Source organism: Podarcis melisellensis (genome assembly GCF_964234715.1).
Source record: "Podarcis melisellensis genome assembly, chromosome: 1".
In the NCBI taxonomy this organism is placed as follows: Eukaryota; Metazoa; Chordata; class Lepidosauria; order Squamata; family Lacertidae; genus Podarcis; species Podarcis melisellensis.
Window position 1 is genome coordinate 110371366 of NC_138528.1, and position 17171 is coordinate 110388536.

General features: G+C 43.6%; 1 protein-coding gene across 1 annotated transcript in view; it reads right to left on the reverse strand.

The window, feature by feature from the left end:
- ZNF804A (zinc finger protein 804A) overlaps positions 1 to 17171 on the reverse strand; it is a 196884-nt gene that overhangs the window by 5037 nt on the left and 174676 nt on the right. The window contains exon 3 of the mRNA XM_081906067.1: positions 7619 to 7749. Within this exon, the coding sequence (XP_081762193.1) occupies positions 7619 to 7749 (131 nt within the window). The remainder of the gene's footprint in view (positions 1 to 7618; positions 7750 to 17171) is intronic.

Sequence of the window (17171 nt, forward strand, 5' to 3'; positions counted from 1 at the left end):
AAATGCAGTTCAGAAGCATTTGAAATGCAAAGCTAGCAGTGCAGTAACAATGTCACCTTTCCAAAAACAGCACAATCCTGACATTTTACAGGCAAAAGATACGCATGCATTTGAAGGCAATTCTGTGCACAAGTGCTGCCTGCAAAACTCTCCTGTAGGTCCCATGAGTTCCAATTGATATAGAGAATTGTATATCACCACCATCATTATCAGAGGTCAGCAACCTTCTTCAGCTGTGGACCAGTCCACCGTCCCTCAGACCATGTGGTGGGCTGGACTATATTTTGGAAAAAAAGAAATGAACAAATTCCTGTGCCCCCAAAATAACCCAGAGATGCATTTTAAATGAAAGGAGACATTCTACTCATGTAAAAACATGCTGACCGTCCATGGGCCGGATTTAGAAGGCGATTGGGCTGCATCCAGCCCCCAGGCCTTAGGTTGCCTACCCTTGGCTTAATGCCAAAATAGGCTTCCATTTGGTTTATAGCACCATCAATGTCTACTCAAGTGCAGGGGTGAAGGAAGGGTACCCGGCACCCGGTGCGGGGTGTCAGGGGCGGGGCAAACCACCCGGCTACGCATGCGCAGTACATAGCATGAGCCGCAAACATGACGTGTGCGCATGCGCCACTGGGCTGTTTCCCTCTCACACGGCGTCGTGGCGCGATGGCGGGCGGCGAGCCCGTGGCAGGGTGCCTTCTTGTCACCCCCTTAGAGATGACACCCGGTGTGGACCTCTCCTTGCCCCCTTCCCTCGGCCACTGCTCAAGTGTCTAGGAGGAACCTGGTCTAGATGTCATAAGTGGGAGCTACCGTCTTTTGCTTTCTTGCTGCTTCCCCCATTTGCTTGCCTTTCTTAGGGCTCACTATGTGCAGCTGCCCAAAGAGAGATTGAAAGCAACTTCTCCTTCTTTCAGTGCTTGCTGGAGAGGTGAGGCAACAACAGGAGGGAGGAGGAGGATGAACCCAGGCAGTGGTCTCTAGAGTTGGCAGAGGGCCCTTTGCTAAAGCATGGACTAGATAAGCTCAGTTGGTTAGAGTCTGTTGATAACACCAAGGCTGCAGGTTCGATCCCCATATGGGACAGCTGCCTATTCATGTGGTTGCACAAGATGATCCTCAGGGTCCTTCCCAAATTTACAGTCCTATGGTTCTGATTAACACTGTGGTTAAAGCAATGCCTCTTTTTTAAAAAATGGAAGAAATGTATTAATAGATAGGTCTTAGAACTCTTCCATGCTGTGAAGTATGCAAAACAAACAAAAACAATTTCCAGGTTTCCCATTCTATATGGCAGACCACACTTTATATAGCAGCTCTGTGTCCTGGGAGGAAATGAGCACATAGTCAGATGCCAAGGGTTTCATTTGGCCTGATGTGGTTCTATTCTCTGGAAACAAAAAAGAAAAAGAAAAAGAAAAGAAAAAAAGGGGGGGAGAGACTAAGACGCCATGTCTCTTTCTGGTCATTTATTCTCCAGCTCCCTTCTGTTCTTATTCTCTTACAAAGAAGTCAGGAAGACATCTATACCACTGAACTAGACAATTATTTGAAAGTGACAAGGACAGAATTGCAGCTGGAAGTTTTCTATGGGTCTTCCACACCATTACGCTGGAATGACAAAATTTGTCTTGAATTTTTCTTTAGGAGAAACGTAATGGCAACTTTTGGTCTGGTTCACACACACACTGGCCCACCCCCTGCCAGCCTTGGACTGGAGTGTCTTCCACCACCGTGGGGAGAACCTTCAGCATGAACAGAGCCCTATACACAAGTACACCAAATTAAGGCTATCTGTCCATTGTGGCTGGGGAAATGGAAACCGGTACTTTACATGAGTGGGACTTCACATTTGGTGAAGGTTCAGTGAAAAGAATGTGTGTGAACCTGGGACTTTTACCTATCTCTCAGTGAACATGACATCTACATGCTACAGTTGAATGTGTGAATGAACCAGACCTAATTTACATGTAAGCACCCCTCTCCCCACTGATCAATAAAGGTGGGATTCAGTGTTGCTCTCTTGCAAAAGTTCTGTCTTTGCAAGTATTTCAACTAGCCAGATGGGACAATCCCGTCTCTCCTTCCTGCCCATTGTTCTGTGGGTTCTCCTGACACCCCATCAAGTCATTCTTTGAGGGATGGTGGAACCCCATGGCTCAGGCAGAAGTCCTTGCACAGGGCTTCTCCTGATGGAGTTTCTTAAGCGAATCCCATCCCACATATTTATGAAAATCCATATTGCAGCTGTGAATCATAACACTAGGGATTTATTGTCTCTCAGGCATGTATATTTTGGTAAACATCAGTGTGGCAATTCTGCAGGGCATGTTTGCTCCCACCCTTCCCTTCAAGAAAGAAATGCAAGGCCTGCCACTCCCATGGGGAGGGGAGAGGGGCTTGGTCACATGCTATCAGTGGGCAAATAGGAGGTGGTCTGGAAGGGGTTTTTAAGGTAGCTTCAGACCCCCTCCTGTTTGCCCATTGGTACCCTTTATGCAATATTGGCATTATAGGCTAATCACCCAAAGCCGAGTAGGATTTTTGTTGTTGTTAGGGCCTCTCTTCCCCCACACACTTCACACTGTTGAGTAAATTTGATTGGCATTCAGGGAGAGGTATGGCTTGCTTGCCAGTATGGCATTGAGTCTGAGTAGATAAGAAAGCTGGGTGCAAACCCTAGGTTTATGGAGGCAGTATTGGGCTAAGGACACCCTTCAGGGACCAGCTGCTACATTGTGCCTGGAGGGCTTGGAGGAGTGTCCCTTGAGGCCTGGAGTACACACACAGATGAATGCTGCACAGTCTGCATGCACTTGTGGGGACCATACGCAAGGTTTTTCTGATGAAGAGGGAGTCTTTTATTCTCTGACCTTAGCTGGGGAGCCACAGTGCAAGGCTGCAGCTCATGTCCAGACTGGGTGAGGATTTACCTGTCAGAGTTTGACAAAGTCCTCACCTGTCTGTTAAATCTGAATTTGTTTGATTGGGTTGACTTGTTTGCTTGGAATGCATATCCTCCATTCTGTTAACATTTTAAGAAATAGAACCTTTGACCTATTCTATGCCTCAAGTCTCCTTTCTGGATGTGTAGGGGGCGGGGCTTGGCATAAATTATATGTCAAAATCTCTTTAATCTTGAATTTGTACAGCATGCTGTCCAACATTTATCGTTCGAAAATAGGGACATCCTAAGGAAAAGAGGGACATTCTGGGATCAAATCAAAAACTGGGACAGCTTCTGTAAATCAGGGACTGTCCCTGGAAAATAGGAGCACCTGGACATCATATGGCACAGGACTTTATTATAAAGAGCCAAAGTACCATGCCTAGGATAGGGCACTAATTTCCCTACTCTATAAAATCCCACCTGCCAGAATTATTTTAGCTTCCCTTGAAACATCTTCAGATCTTTTGACTGAACAAGATCTTCCGCATTTGTCTCAAATTTCACTTTGTGTGCAATTTGGTGGAAAGCCCAACTGACAGCAGCTCTCCAGGGCCTCTCAGACAGTCTTGCTATCCTTGATCATTTCGTCGGAAATGCTTACAACAGAACTTGCAGCTTTGTGTATGCAAAGCATGGCCCCTGCCACTGATCGGCAACCTCCCCTCCCCTGTGTTTTTAATGACATTTTGGGAATGCATGTTGCGCTAGCAATTTTGGAATGACTTTTAAACACATCTTATTTGACACACGAGTTGTTGAGTGAAGATAAGTATGGAACCCCCCATGGTCATTTTAAATAGTTGCTCTCCGAGCACAGCTACCCTATACCAGACAGGTTTGCATTTTCTCTGATGTAGCATGTAGAGCTCTTAGCTGTATTTCTAAAACATTTATAGCTGTATCTAAATGTATACAGTACCCCAGGGGTCCAGCTTGCAATTTCAGATATGTATACACATAGGCTGATCTATTGTCCTCCTCTCTCTCCGAAGCACCACCATTAATAAATATACCATTAGGTATAATGTGATCATTAGCACAGCATGAGGAGTTGGATACGGACCTCTGGCTGTGAGTTATTTAAAGGTTACAAAGGCCTGAGGAGTAAGGGTAAAATAATAACAACACACACCCCAACCGGCAACATGCTAAATCAGAGTTTTGGGATTTAAACTGTTTCAGCTGTACAGTAACCTAGAGGGCTTAAATTATTTCTAGTTTGAATTGTTCATGGTCTGCAGCCAATTCATTGCGGAGTCTTGGGTCTGGAAGAAGACTATAAGGTCACTCATTTTGCCTTTCTGTGATTAATTGCTTTATCTACAAATATCCCTGATGGGTTATTCTTCAAATCCAGAATTGAGGGGAGTAGGGGTGCTGAATGCAACCATAGGGCAAGGATGATGATGATGATGAGGAGGAGGAGGAGGATTTAAAGGGATATCTCAAGGACGTGAGTCATGCCACCCATTAATTGGAAATAGGAAACGTTACTCTTTTCAGGGGGTATTAGTCAGTTCTGATGAGAAACAAAAGTTGCCATTAAGAAGTATAGGCCGGCAGGCAGGATTTGGGAAAAGGTTTTGGGAAATATAGATTCAAGACCCTGCTCAGCAAGCTGGGTATCTGTGAGTATACCTCAGCGTCAGTTGCCAACCTGTGAAATGGATGTGATACCTGTCAAAAGAGTAAATTCATAGGAATTACAACTAACACTTGATAACCCAAATTCTCAGTTCTCGGATCTATATTTTTGAAAAAGTGGTCAAATGACATTTCTCTTAAATCAGGGTGAGCCAATGTGATGATCTCCAGTCAGATGTTGCAGTACTACAACTCCCATCATCCTTGACCATTGGCTGTGCTGTCTGGGTCTGATGGCACCTGGACAACATCTGGAGGTTGCTTTGCTGGGTACTCCAGCCTTTCAGATTATTTTTTGTCAGTGCTCCCCCTGGTCATGAGGTACAGTATGTTATAGGCTAGGTCTTAGAAAGCTGTTCTTTCTTATCAACACAGTAAATCTCAGAGCAGTTTTGCATGACAATTCAGATCTCTCCATTTGGAAGTCCACTAAAAAACCCATGTTTATTGTTTTAAAAAATGTCAGAAATGAAGGAAAATATAGGACTTCAGTCATCACGCATAATTGCCTGTCAGTGCAACAAGAAAATACTTCATAATGGCAGCCAATCAATTTAGAATGTGCTAAGAGCAATGATTTGTGGTGATGAAGTGAATGCTATTAGCAGTTTGAATGTGTGAACACACCTCAATAAAAGTTGTAACACGAATTGCACATTTAAAGTGTGACATAAAGCAGCAGCCATAAGGGGTCCTCTGCTTGCCGTTTCCACAGTATATATGGTTTGTGACACTGAGAAGTGGTTGCTTAATGCAGTAAAATGTTTGACTTCGTTCTTCCCACCCAGCATATCCTTATATTGCTGCTACACATGTTTCGATGTCTACAATGGCTTCATGCAATCCCAGATGGGAGAGCAATATGGATGTTTGCAAATTGAGATAAAAGATGGAATGCTACCAGTGATAAAGGATGCAGGGAGGCTACCAATGATAAAAATGTGTCTTGGACCAGATCATCTGCTTGTTACTCTGAATGTTCCCAGCAGTACTGATTGAGGGTTGGACAGGGGGAGAGAAAATTAGGAAAATTAGGGATATTCTGCTATCAGTCTACAGTGATCAGCATCTTCCTGTTGGGATACACAGAATGCTGTGTGAGGTAGTAAGTCTGCAGGCTTGAGTTTGCTAGCTGATGCAATCAGCCTGCAATACTTTCTATGGAGGTGCTGGGTCAGAATGACTCAGCAGTAATGTGCTAACAGTTGATTGGCTGCCATTGGTTTAAAAGGGAAACCTGTCCAGCAGTAATGGTGGTGGTGTAGAGGAGTGTGGTCAGAGAGAAAGAGTCTTCCTATTTGCCTTAAGGTGCAGCCAGGTACTCTGTCTGACTGTATGAACTGCTTCTGTAGATATTTGTATATATAGTAAGGGTAAAGGTAAAGGGACCCCTGACCATTAGGTCCAGTCGTGACCGACTCTGGGGTTGTGGCGCTCATCTCACTTTATTGGCTGAGGGAGCCAGCATACAGCTTGGCCAGCATGACTAAGCCACTTCTGGCAAACCAGAGCAGCACACGGAAACGCCGTTTACCTCCCTGCCGGAGTGGTACCTATTTATCTACTTGCACTTTGTGCTTTCGAACTGCTAGGTTGGCAGGAGCAGGGACCGAGCAACAGGAGCTCACCCTGTCGTGGGGATTCGAATCACCGACGTTCTGATCGGCAAGTCCTAGGCTCTGTGTTTTAACCCACAGCGCCACCCATAGCTCACATTTGTCTATATAGCTCACAATAAATAATACTGCACTGAAGAACCTGGAACTCTGAGCTTTTCAGCTAAAGCACCGTGAAGAATTCGCAACACTTCCCACTGTAGCACCCACTTTTCCCCTGGGACCCTGAAAATTTTTTCACATGGGCAAATTCCTTTGCAGGATTTGACTCAATCACTGGAACCTCCTCTTTCTGTAAGAGCTCTTCGACAGTGGGACAGACTCCCTCAGGAGGCTGTGGACTCTCCTTCCTTGGAGGTTTTTAAGCAGAGGTTGGATGGTCATCTGTCATGGATGCTTTAGCTGAGATTCTTGCATTGCAGGAGCTTGGACTAGATCACCCTTAGGGTACCTTCCAACCCTACAGTTCTATGATTCTGTGACAATATCACCAGGTAGCAGGTGGTGGGATGGATCTCTGCCAGAGACTCTGTAGACCTGTAGTCCATCAGAGTAGACAACATTGGGCTAAAGTGTCCAGTGATTTGACTTTGAAGAAGCTAAGTTCATATCTGCTTGCACAATGGGACTTCCTCTTCCTCTCCTGTCCCTGTGCCTCCTAACAAATCAAAACAAAACAAAACCCTGCACCGGAAGGTGCCTGCTATGGGCATCTAGTTGGCCATAGTGAGAACAGGATGCTGGACTAGATGGGCCTTGGGCCTGATCCAGCAGGTCTCAGCTTACGTTTTTATGTGTGCAGGTGAGTCAATGAAAGAGAAGTCTTGTTGTGCAAATGGAATTGTATTGTACAAGCAGAATGGCAGCATTGGCTACAGCACTATTATTCCCCTTCCTCAGTTGCTGGTAAGTGAAGCCCCTGAATCAGCAACCTTTGTGATCAATGTGACATTTGCTATCAATAAACTGCTTAAAGCAGAATAGGACCCAAATTCCAGAATGAATACTACAGAATTGAACTGGGTTGTGCAATATTGCGCAGACTAGCAGCAAGCCAGCATATTCCTTTCCTCATCAGTGGTGTCCTGTCAAAATTCAAATGAGTGACCTAGTTTCCTAATGTTTTCTACTGCTAAGCCTGATTTATTAAATATATATAGGACATGTTTTTAACTCAAATACTTGTCATTTTAGCTCTGTTGAAAAAGTAATGTTAAAACATTTATTTCTTTGCATGGTGCCACATCTAATTGCAACATACGGTTCAGAGAGTGCCAAAAATATATAGCTACTTTGTTCTGGTTTGAGATCTTAATAGTCACGGGGCATTCTGCCACATCATGTCATCTGGAATATTCTTCCCCCTTTCCCTGTACTTTTTACCTTTCAATAACTTTTCACTCACCACACAGCTTCTTTTCTCAGTTCAGCTAACTTGTGTAAGCGTTGAAGGGCTTTTTCTTGCTTCCTTTCATCTTTTCTTGATTTGGAAGCTACATTTCGGGCAAACTCCCTCTGTTTCAGCTCCTTGAGTCTCTATTAGGAACAATTGAAAGCAGGGTCAGGGGGAAGGGGGGAGGAGAGAAACATTTAATGCAAAAAGAGAGGAAAATACTGCAAAATGATTTAAGAAGCCATTATTTTCAGTTCTCATTAAACCCTCTGATTTATGCATTTATACAAACTGAGAGTAGCCCCTGAATTTAGCATAGCTATGATGGCATTTTGTTCAATTGCTAGTCCTCCATGATTGCTTGTGTATTGTTTTGGTAGCAAAATTGTTTTGTTTAAGGAAATGACCCAATACTACTATCTCTAAATTTATTTATGGGGCATTGTTTAGTTCCAAAAGCATCGATGAGGAGGGAAGATACATTTTTGTGGTTCATCTCAAGCACCAAATGTCTTGAACTGGCCCTTCTTGTTACACAGCTACAAGTCTTCAATAATGGCAATATTTTTAGGTGGAATTCAATCACATACCAGCAAATTCAGGTCACACGGTTATAGCTGATTGGGAGAACAACAGACTTGCTTCCCAAAAAAGATTGTTCTGGAAAGCACAGGCAACTCCTGTTTTGATGCACCATCATCTAGCCTCCCTGCAGACAATTTGGAATGAATGCTCACTTAAACAGTCAATGTCATCTAATCTACCTCAAAACCAAGGTGAATGTTCAAGGAAGTGCTCACCAAGAAGTGCCCGAAGATATTTATCCAAAGCATTCTATATAAAGCAAGTAGGGAACTAGCTGCCTTGAAATAAAAAAGAAAGAACTCTTGATATAAATCCTAAAATCACAGGTTTCAAAATTATAGATGAGAAGGCAGCATGCTTCTGCATGCCCAGGTGGATGGATTCCATTCTGGCAAGGAACAGGCAGACTTCCCTCAGACCAAGCTGAAACAGAGACCAAAGATACAAATTAAACTACCACTTTGAAACCTGAGATCTGCGGTTGGGAGTTAGAGGGGTGGATGGACAAAGAAACCACTATCCACCCTGCTGAGAGCCTGAGGGCCCTGCTACTGCCTCTATCCACCTGGTCCAGGGTGTGGCCAGGTTTTATAAGGACCGCTGCTGCTGCTCAGCAGAGAGGGCTTCTTCTTTTAAATTGCTTTTAAATTGTTTTTTAATAGCCTTTTTTTAGTGTTTTAACTGAGTTGTTCCAAATTTTCAGTTCAGTTCTCTACTGTTCCACACCAGTTAGTGTTTTTTTTATTAAAAAAAGTTTTTATGAAAATTAATCAGAATTTTAGTGTAAATAGATACTTTAGGGGGGTATAATTTGGCCTAATATACATTATTTGCAAAGCAATTGTCCTCAATGTAATGCATTTTTGTGACGTTTTCACTAATGCATGTACACTTTACCCCAGTATATGCATCTCTGTACACATTACTTGGTTGGATAATTGCGTTGCAATAGATAGAGAGGTGTGCATTGTAAGTTGGTTTGCATATTGTTTCCGAAAGTGCAAATTTGGCAAGTTAAATGTGAACTGAATTGAATTAGTTCCCCATTCCTAATCTGAGGAGTGGCCATGGAAACAGTTTGAGGTTTCCTCTATGATAGTGCAGACATATAGAGAGGATCTTTGTATGTATGTGGGGGGTCTTTTGGGGGGTGCAGTAAAATTGGGGTCTTCTTTTGTTATACAGACAAGCTTATTAAGCTAATCAAAGTTCAGCCTTTCCAATCTGACCCTAATCCAAACAACAACCCAAAAAATCTAACCAATTACATTTTCAATCTTGAAAGGTAAATACATTCTACCATAGTGGTTAAAATGGACAGATGAGACAATCAAATGCTACACAACTTTATTAAGGACAATCTTCAAAACAAATATTTACACTATGGATAGCAATGGTGCCCCTGTCCTTGTCCCACTGTGTTGCCTCAGAATTACTTCCAACTGCTTCGGCACATCTGCACTCAAAAAAACTAGGCTTAGTATTTTAAGGTATATGTTGAAATAAACAAGGGTGTTTTCCAAAAGGAGTTTGCAACTTTCATCCATCTGATCATTTGTATTATTCATTTATTTTAAACATTTCTAACCTGGTCTTATTCACAAGTGATCCCAGGTGGGGTAAAAAAACACCAAAAAACCAAATTGAGAACAATTACAACAACATCATTCTGCACAATAATATTAGAAAACATGAGCCAGCAAACAAATAAAAATGGCAGCCATTCACATAGTTGACTACATCTTAAAAGCTAGTCTAGGAGTTAATATCCATCAAAGGCCTTAGCAAAGGCCTGATTTGGTAGTTGAATTTAGGGGCTGGAAAACAAACCAATACAACCCTTTTGTTTCTTCTGTAGTTTAGAGAAAGATCCTCAGCAACTCGCTCTGAGTTCTACCTTTCACTCCTGACCATCCACTATAGTCCTAATTTGCCTAACATTGTCACTTCCTGTGCTCTGTGCTTCCACAAACTCACATCTACACAATTCTTCATAAGTCTGATTTAAGTCTATTATTTATAATGACACATAGATTTATAATGGCACATAGGAACCTGTGTTGTACCAAGTTGTCACACCAGTGATCTGTTAAACGGAGTCTTGTCTGACCAGACAGTGACTCTGCAGAGGGTCTCCCAGACCTAGCTGGAGATACCTGGAGCTTTCTGCACGCTGGTCTACAGCTCTTCCCTAGCAAGCACACCGCTGTTCAGGAGTCCTCCTCACCTCTCCTCTCCTCTCCATTTCCTTTCCTTTCCCTTAAACTGCAGCCTTTGTGAAGCACATTTGCATGAACCTAATTTATTCACCCTTTAGTAGTTTGGTGTACTCCCTTTCTCATTCTGAGTGATACTAGCACCATGCCATCTGTCTCTTCAGATGCTGTCATAAACCTTAAAAAGATGCCGAGAAAGAGCAGAGTGAAATATTACACTCGTGGGTTAATGGGTATTACTTGTCACTTCAGTAACTCTGCGTGGCTTTTCAGGGAACCCTTGATGGGTACAAATAAATGATTTGGAAGTTAAAATAATCATGACCTCTGCTGTAAGTATTCCCCAGGTGGAGCTTGCGAAAAACATTGCTGTCTGTTGCAAGCTAGAAACAATGAAACTTAGGCATTTTGGACAAGACTTTGGAATATTTGATAGCTGCACTATAATGCAGAATGCTAGGTTACTGAGGCTCCATTTCATAAGACCCAGTTCTTATCTTCTTTGAAGATTGAAGGTAGCAGTTGCAACTCCCTCGGTTGGTATTAAAGATATCCTTCTCCTGTCTATGCAGATCGGGACATCAGGAACATCCACACCACAAACTTAAACTGGTGAAACTATTTTAAAAACCTGGCTCTCTGGCCAGGCAGTCATGCCCCCATGGCTGCACCAGGTGGGGGGGGGGAGCTCCCCATCAGCTGGCGACTATGTGGGTCCAGCTGCCGGGAAGGAGGTGGAGAGAGATGGTTCTCAACCAATGCCCACCAGGAAAACAGTGAGTGTCCATTCTGTGGACAAGGTCAAAATGCACACTACCGCCAGTGATGGGTAGCCGAACTCCAGGGAGGGTTTGGTGGAAGATCTGATGACTGAGGTGACAAGTGGGAGTGGACCTGAATGAAGTCCCCAAGGGACTCAGTCAGCTCTGTAGCTCCACTCCCTGAGTGTGCCAATCTCTGGATCCATCTGCTGTTGATCAGTTTGCAGGCAAACCAAATTCAAAATTCTCTAGTTGGTGAAAGAGACTGCTGTGTCTTCCACTGGCTGTAGTACCCAGCTGTTGGGTCTCCAGGAGCAGCGGGGTGGTGCCATAAGCAACACAGTGTTACGGTTAAAGGTAAGCAGAATTCTTACAAATTTGCACATATACACAGATATATATTCTGCTGCCAAACTACACTTACAAATCGGTGACTAGGTCTGTCTAAGACTACATCCACAGAAAACAGTCTGTTTAAGTTTGGGATTAAGTGCTACTTTCACATTCTTACCTTCTTTTTTACTAGCTTGCAAATGGAAGAGCTGTTTAAGGACATGTAACAAAGCATAAAATGGCATTAAAATGTGGAAAACCCATACATTAATAAAAAAAAAAGATACTGAGAAACACATTAGCTTCATTCCTGGAGACTAGACAGGGACTCACAATGCATTTTAGATTCCTTCATGACAGAGGAAGAAAAGTTCCTGCCTTAAGGGGCTTACGTATCTAGAATATGAAATAGGGGAAGCTGTGGAGGAAAGGGAGGAAAGCAAGGCAGGTGGTAAATGGGGGAAGATGGGCTATTATTTCAGTTATATGTAGAATGAGAACATCAGGGTCCTGTTGGATCAAGTCAAAGGCTTGCTGTCCAACATGCTGTTTTCGCAGAGGCCAACCAGATTCCCATGGGAAGTTAGAACAGGCATGCCTCTAGATGCCAGTTTCTGGGAATATCAAATGGGAAGAGTGTTATTGTGATCAAACCCTGCTTTCAGGCTTCCCATAAGCCTCTGGTTGGCCACTGTGAGAACAGAATGCTGGACTCAATGGGCCACTGGCCTACACCAGGAGTGCTTTCCTTGTGTCCCCCAACTCTGATTGCCAGCAACTTTTATTCAAATGACAGCCATGCCATTATGAAGAGTGATGCAGTATTGGAGACAGGGCAATGTGTGCTACATGGCCTAGCCTGCACCTCCTAAGATAGCATAAGATAGTCATACTACCAGTAAGATTCAACTATCAGTTTGGTCAGGTTTTTTTACATGGAGTAGGAAGAGACCACCAGTGCCAGTCAGGCCCCTCAAAATTTAGATGGCATTTGGCTCCACCCCCGGCTCCTCGTGTTGTTGTGTGATATCAGGATATTGTGTTGGCCCCTCTCAATCATCTTGAGAAGTTGGCACCACTGGAGGGGACACTGTCTTTTCTTTCCCACTAGACCAGTGGTTCTCAACCTGTGGGTCCCCAGAAGTTGTTGGACTACAACTCCCATCATCCCTGAGCTCTGGCCTTGCTAGCTAGGGGTGATGGGAGTTGTAGTTCAACAACATCTGGGGACCCACAGGTTGAGAAAGGCTGATCTAGACAGTAAAATGTCTTGGGCTGGCCTAGTACTTAGGTCTGGTTACAGTCACTTCTGTTCTACTGTAACTTATTTTTTTTAATTTTTTTTGGCCCAAATGGTGTATTCACCCTTGGGCAACACTCCATATACCAGTGGTGGGTATAACCACCACACACTCTTGCATTCACACACGCTAACACAGATATAGGACATACAAGTCATCCTCCTCCTTAGCTGATCTGTGCAGATAGGAGGCAATTTGCATCCCTATCAGGGATAGGAAAGTAGGAAAGGGACAACTGTATTCTCAACAGGGCCTGGGCTGGGTGGAGAGATTTAACCATGTCCATCTACCCTGGTGCTAATTTCTTTGCTCCACAGCTGCCAAAATTAGTGGAGTCTTTGGGCCCCATGGCTGGAGGTTAGCCACTTCTGCATTAGAGCATGGGAACTTGGGGGAGTAGGTAGAAAAGGTGGAATCTGAGAAGGTATTTGAAGGAAGCATATGGGGAAGGGCATTTGCTTTGCATGCAAAAAGTCCCAGGTTTGGTGTGTGGCATCTCCTGGGTAGTGCCTAAAACACTAGGAATCTGTTGCCGGTCAGTGTAGACCAATGTAGTTCTCTCCAGATGTGGATGGATTACATCTTTCATTATTCCTGACCATTGCGCATGCTAGGTGGGACTGATGGGAATTGAAGGGCATTGTGGTAGCTACTCCTGGTATAAGAGGTACAAGAGCAAGCTAGACAGACAAATGATCTAGCTTAATAGAAGGCAACTTCTTGTGTTTCCAGGGGACATCGAGCAGATTTTGTAGGAGATAATTCCAGGGTATGCTGTGTTGTGACCATGCACAATATTAAAAAAATAATTGATCCTAAATCCTAAAATGACAAGAGTTTTGTAGGCTTCTTGAATACATGAGTGCATTCCTCATGAAGAGGTTATAAACAGCAGATTTGTTTTGGAGGCAGAAAGAAAAGTAAAATGAGTCTGCTGAAACTATTCCAAGACTGCTTGCATGCCTCCCCCACCTGGCTTTAACCTTTCACATTTTACTTTCTTCTTATGACTTTATCTCCCTGAGATTTATTTTAACATAATAGCCCTTTAAGCAGCTACAGACTGCTGCCTTAAATAACATACACATCTGAACACACAATAGGGAAAGAATTTTCACCCCCTTTCAAAAATCCATTATATTGACACTCTTTTATCACCAATGGCACACACCTGATTTTTGTGGCACCACCTGGAGCTGGAGGCATCTTTTTTCAAACCCCAGTGGCACACCAGTGATGAAACAGTCAGGTCTAGACATAGCATAATGAAGTAAACCCATTCCTGCTCAGGAACAGCCAAATTTAGAGATTGAGCTCATGACAGAATCTGGATGTCCTGAAGTTTTATTAACATTAATCCAGGATGACTCATTGCACCCTGCCCAAGTCTGGCAGCAAAGAAAACAAGTATTGCCACCAATGGGGTGGGGAGTGAGGGCCTCTGTCTCTATCCCTCTCCCCCATCACTATAAGCTAAAACAACAACAACCAAGCATAGCATTTGGGTAGCTTTGAAAAGGAAGGAAGGAGTTATACAGTGACAGGCAAAAAGACCTTATAGAGCTGAGGGAAGTCATTGGCTGACATTGGTCATAAGCAGGGGTAGGCAGCTTAAGGCCCGGGGGCCGGATGCGGCCCAATCACCTTCTCAATCTGGCCCGTGGACAGTCCGGGAATCAGCGTGTTTTTACATGAGTAGAATGTGTCCTTTTATTTAAAATGCATCTCTGGGTTATTTGTGGGGCCTGCCTGGTGTTTTTACATGAGTAGGATGTGTGCTTTTATTTAAAATGCATCTTTGAGCTATTTGTGGGGCATAGGAATTTGTTCATCCCCCCCCCAAAAAAAAATAGTCCGGCCCACCACATGGTCTGAGGGACGGTGAACCGGCTCATGGCTGAAAAAGGTTGCTGACCCCTGGTCATAAGGCTTCTGGCAAGAATGAGCAGTAGCAGCTTATTCTAATGAGGGCAGCAATAACAATTAAGCTACTTTGGGCCAACCTGAACTGCCGTATTTTTCCAACTATAAGACGCCCCCATGTATAAGATGACTCCTATTTTTTTAAAACCCAAAATTAAGAAAATGAAACCCTAAAATAGACGTGAAAATCTGGATGATTGGTGGCAGAAAGTTGTTGATCTTTTTGGGGGCGATCGCCCTCAAAGCTTCCAGCATGAGGTGCATGCAGTGCACCACACCATGGTGCAGAAGCAAAGGCAGCGACTGGGGCACCACATGCTCCCCCTCAGGGGCAGCTGCTGCTGCGGGGAAGCAGGCTCCCAAGCATGATGCCAAGGAAGACTCTGTGGAACCCTAAGTGTGCCTATGTCGGTTGGCGTCAGTCGCTGTGATGTTCGGGCTGAAGAAAGCTTATGAAGTTCCTGAACGATCGACCAGGAGGGAGAGAACATGCCAGTTGGGCATATGTCTCTACCAGGGCCCTACTCAAGTGTAGGCTGAACTCCTGACAGTTCCATGTACAAGACGACCCCCAATTTTTTACTAATTTTTTAAAGCAAAAAACCTCGTCTTATACATGGAAAAATACAGTAAACGTCAGGCTTGCTGCTTTATTATTATTTTTAATTGTAGTTCCATTAAGCGAAAATGAGGTATAAACGTTTTAAATGAATATGCAAGTTCCTCAAACATAGCAAACGTGTGCTTCCAATGTCTGTAGCTATTTGTTAATAAGATTGCCCCCCCGACACCATAGTGTTAAAATTTAAAATATACACCTAGAAGGTTTTCCTCAAAGCTTACTTCTCTTGTTAGATCCATCTGTTATATGCAGCTAAAAGAGACAGATGTTCATATACTGAACATTTGAAAAGGCATGATTGTGCTAGCAGAATCCACCCCTGACTTCCACCTTGACAAAGTGCCTAAACCATTCAAGTGCAAGTCATTGTATCAGTTAAACTCATGATGCTTCCATTTGCAGGCTCCTCAGTTTGCTCAGGCAAAGCCTATGTGAATACACTTACACAGGCTCAAGACTCTAGGCACACCATCATCCAAATGGATGGAGATTGGGGCTATGTGTCAGGAGCTTGTCCTACGCTCAAGTAGGACCCTGGCAGAGACACATGCCTGACTGGTATGTTCCCTGCCTCCTGGTCGATCATTCAGGAGCTTCAAAAGCTTTCTTCTCCCTGAACATCACAGCGACTGATGCCAACAGACATCGGCACACTTAGGGATCCACAGAGTCTTCGCAGCTTGCATAACAGACCTCAGCAACTCAGCATTTTGGCTAATCTACTTTATTTACATATAAACACACACGGAGCACTGCAACATGACTCCCTCTCTCTCTACCATCAGACAGCAAAGAGAAAAAACAAAGGACAATAGTCCCACTTCACAGAACCCAGTAACACAAACATCCTGTCTCCGTCATTTCCCACTTTATGGCGTCAAAACATACACCGTCATGTGATAGACAAAAAACCCATGACTGCAATCATGGAGCAGGAATTCTACCACTATGGACAGTTGATGCAATCTCATGCCTCAATCCAATCCACATGTTCACTTAGCATCTGGAGTGACCTTCTAATGTATCAGAGTAAAAGTGTCAGCAAGAAGAGCAAAAGAGAATTTTTTATGTGGTATCTGGATGAATCTGGATATGGAATCTGGTCAGCTGGATGAAATAGAAACTTCACAAGTTTTGGTGACTGGAGCTCTAGGCAGTAAGTGGGACAGAAATAAGACAGAAGAAAAGGCTTGGTGCAATGGTGGCCAAGGGGTATCACTCTCCTTCCTCCTTCCAGAGGCAAAGTGGATGGGGAAAAGGATGCAGAGTAAGGATGCTTCCAGATTGTTGCTATTTTGACTGGAATTCAGTCACATTCTGGCAAATTCTGTTTGTGGTATTCTCGTTAATTCGGAGGTCTTTGTGCAAGAAAACCTGCTTCCCCAAAACTCCCTGTGTTAAAGAAAATGGCAGGAAAACACCCTGGAAATGGTGGGATAACACTAGTTTTGACACAATGTACTCTAACCTCCCTGCAAACAAATTGGGATGAATGATCAATAAAGTGATAATTTGGAGGTGCCCTATGAGGTAGGATGAGCATAAAGGAAGAAAAGAGGCATGTGGAAATAGGGGTGCGAGAGGCCAGCTGTAATGAAAATTTTTAGACCATGCATACTTGCCCAAAGCAGTGATATAGACCAACTCTGTGCAGTCCAATTTTGATTTAGATAAATTTACATCTTCTGCTAATTGATTCCTTTGTCTACTATTGCTATGCTAAAATTGCAATCAAATCTGGAATGGGGTAATCCAACTAATGGGTTATTTTAAACCCACAGCTCACAATGAGCGATTTCTCTGCTATTCTTGCATTGCAGCAAT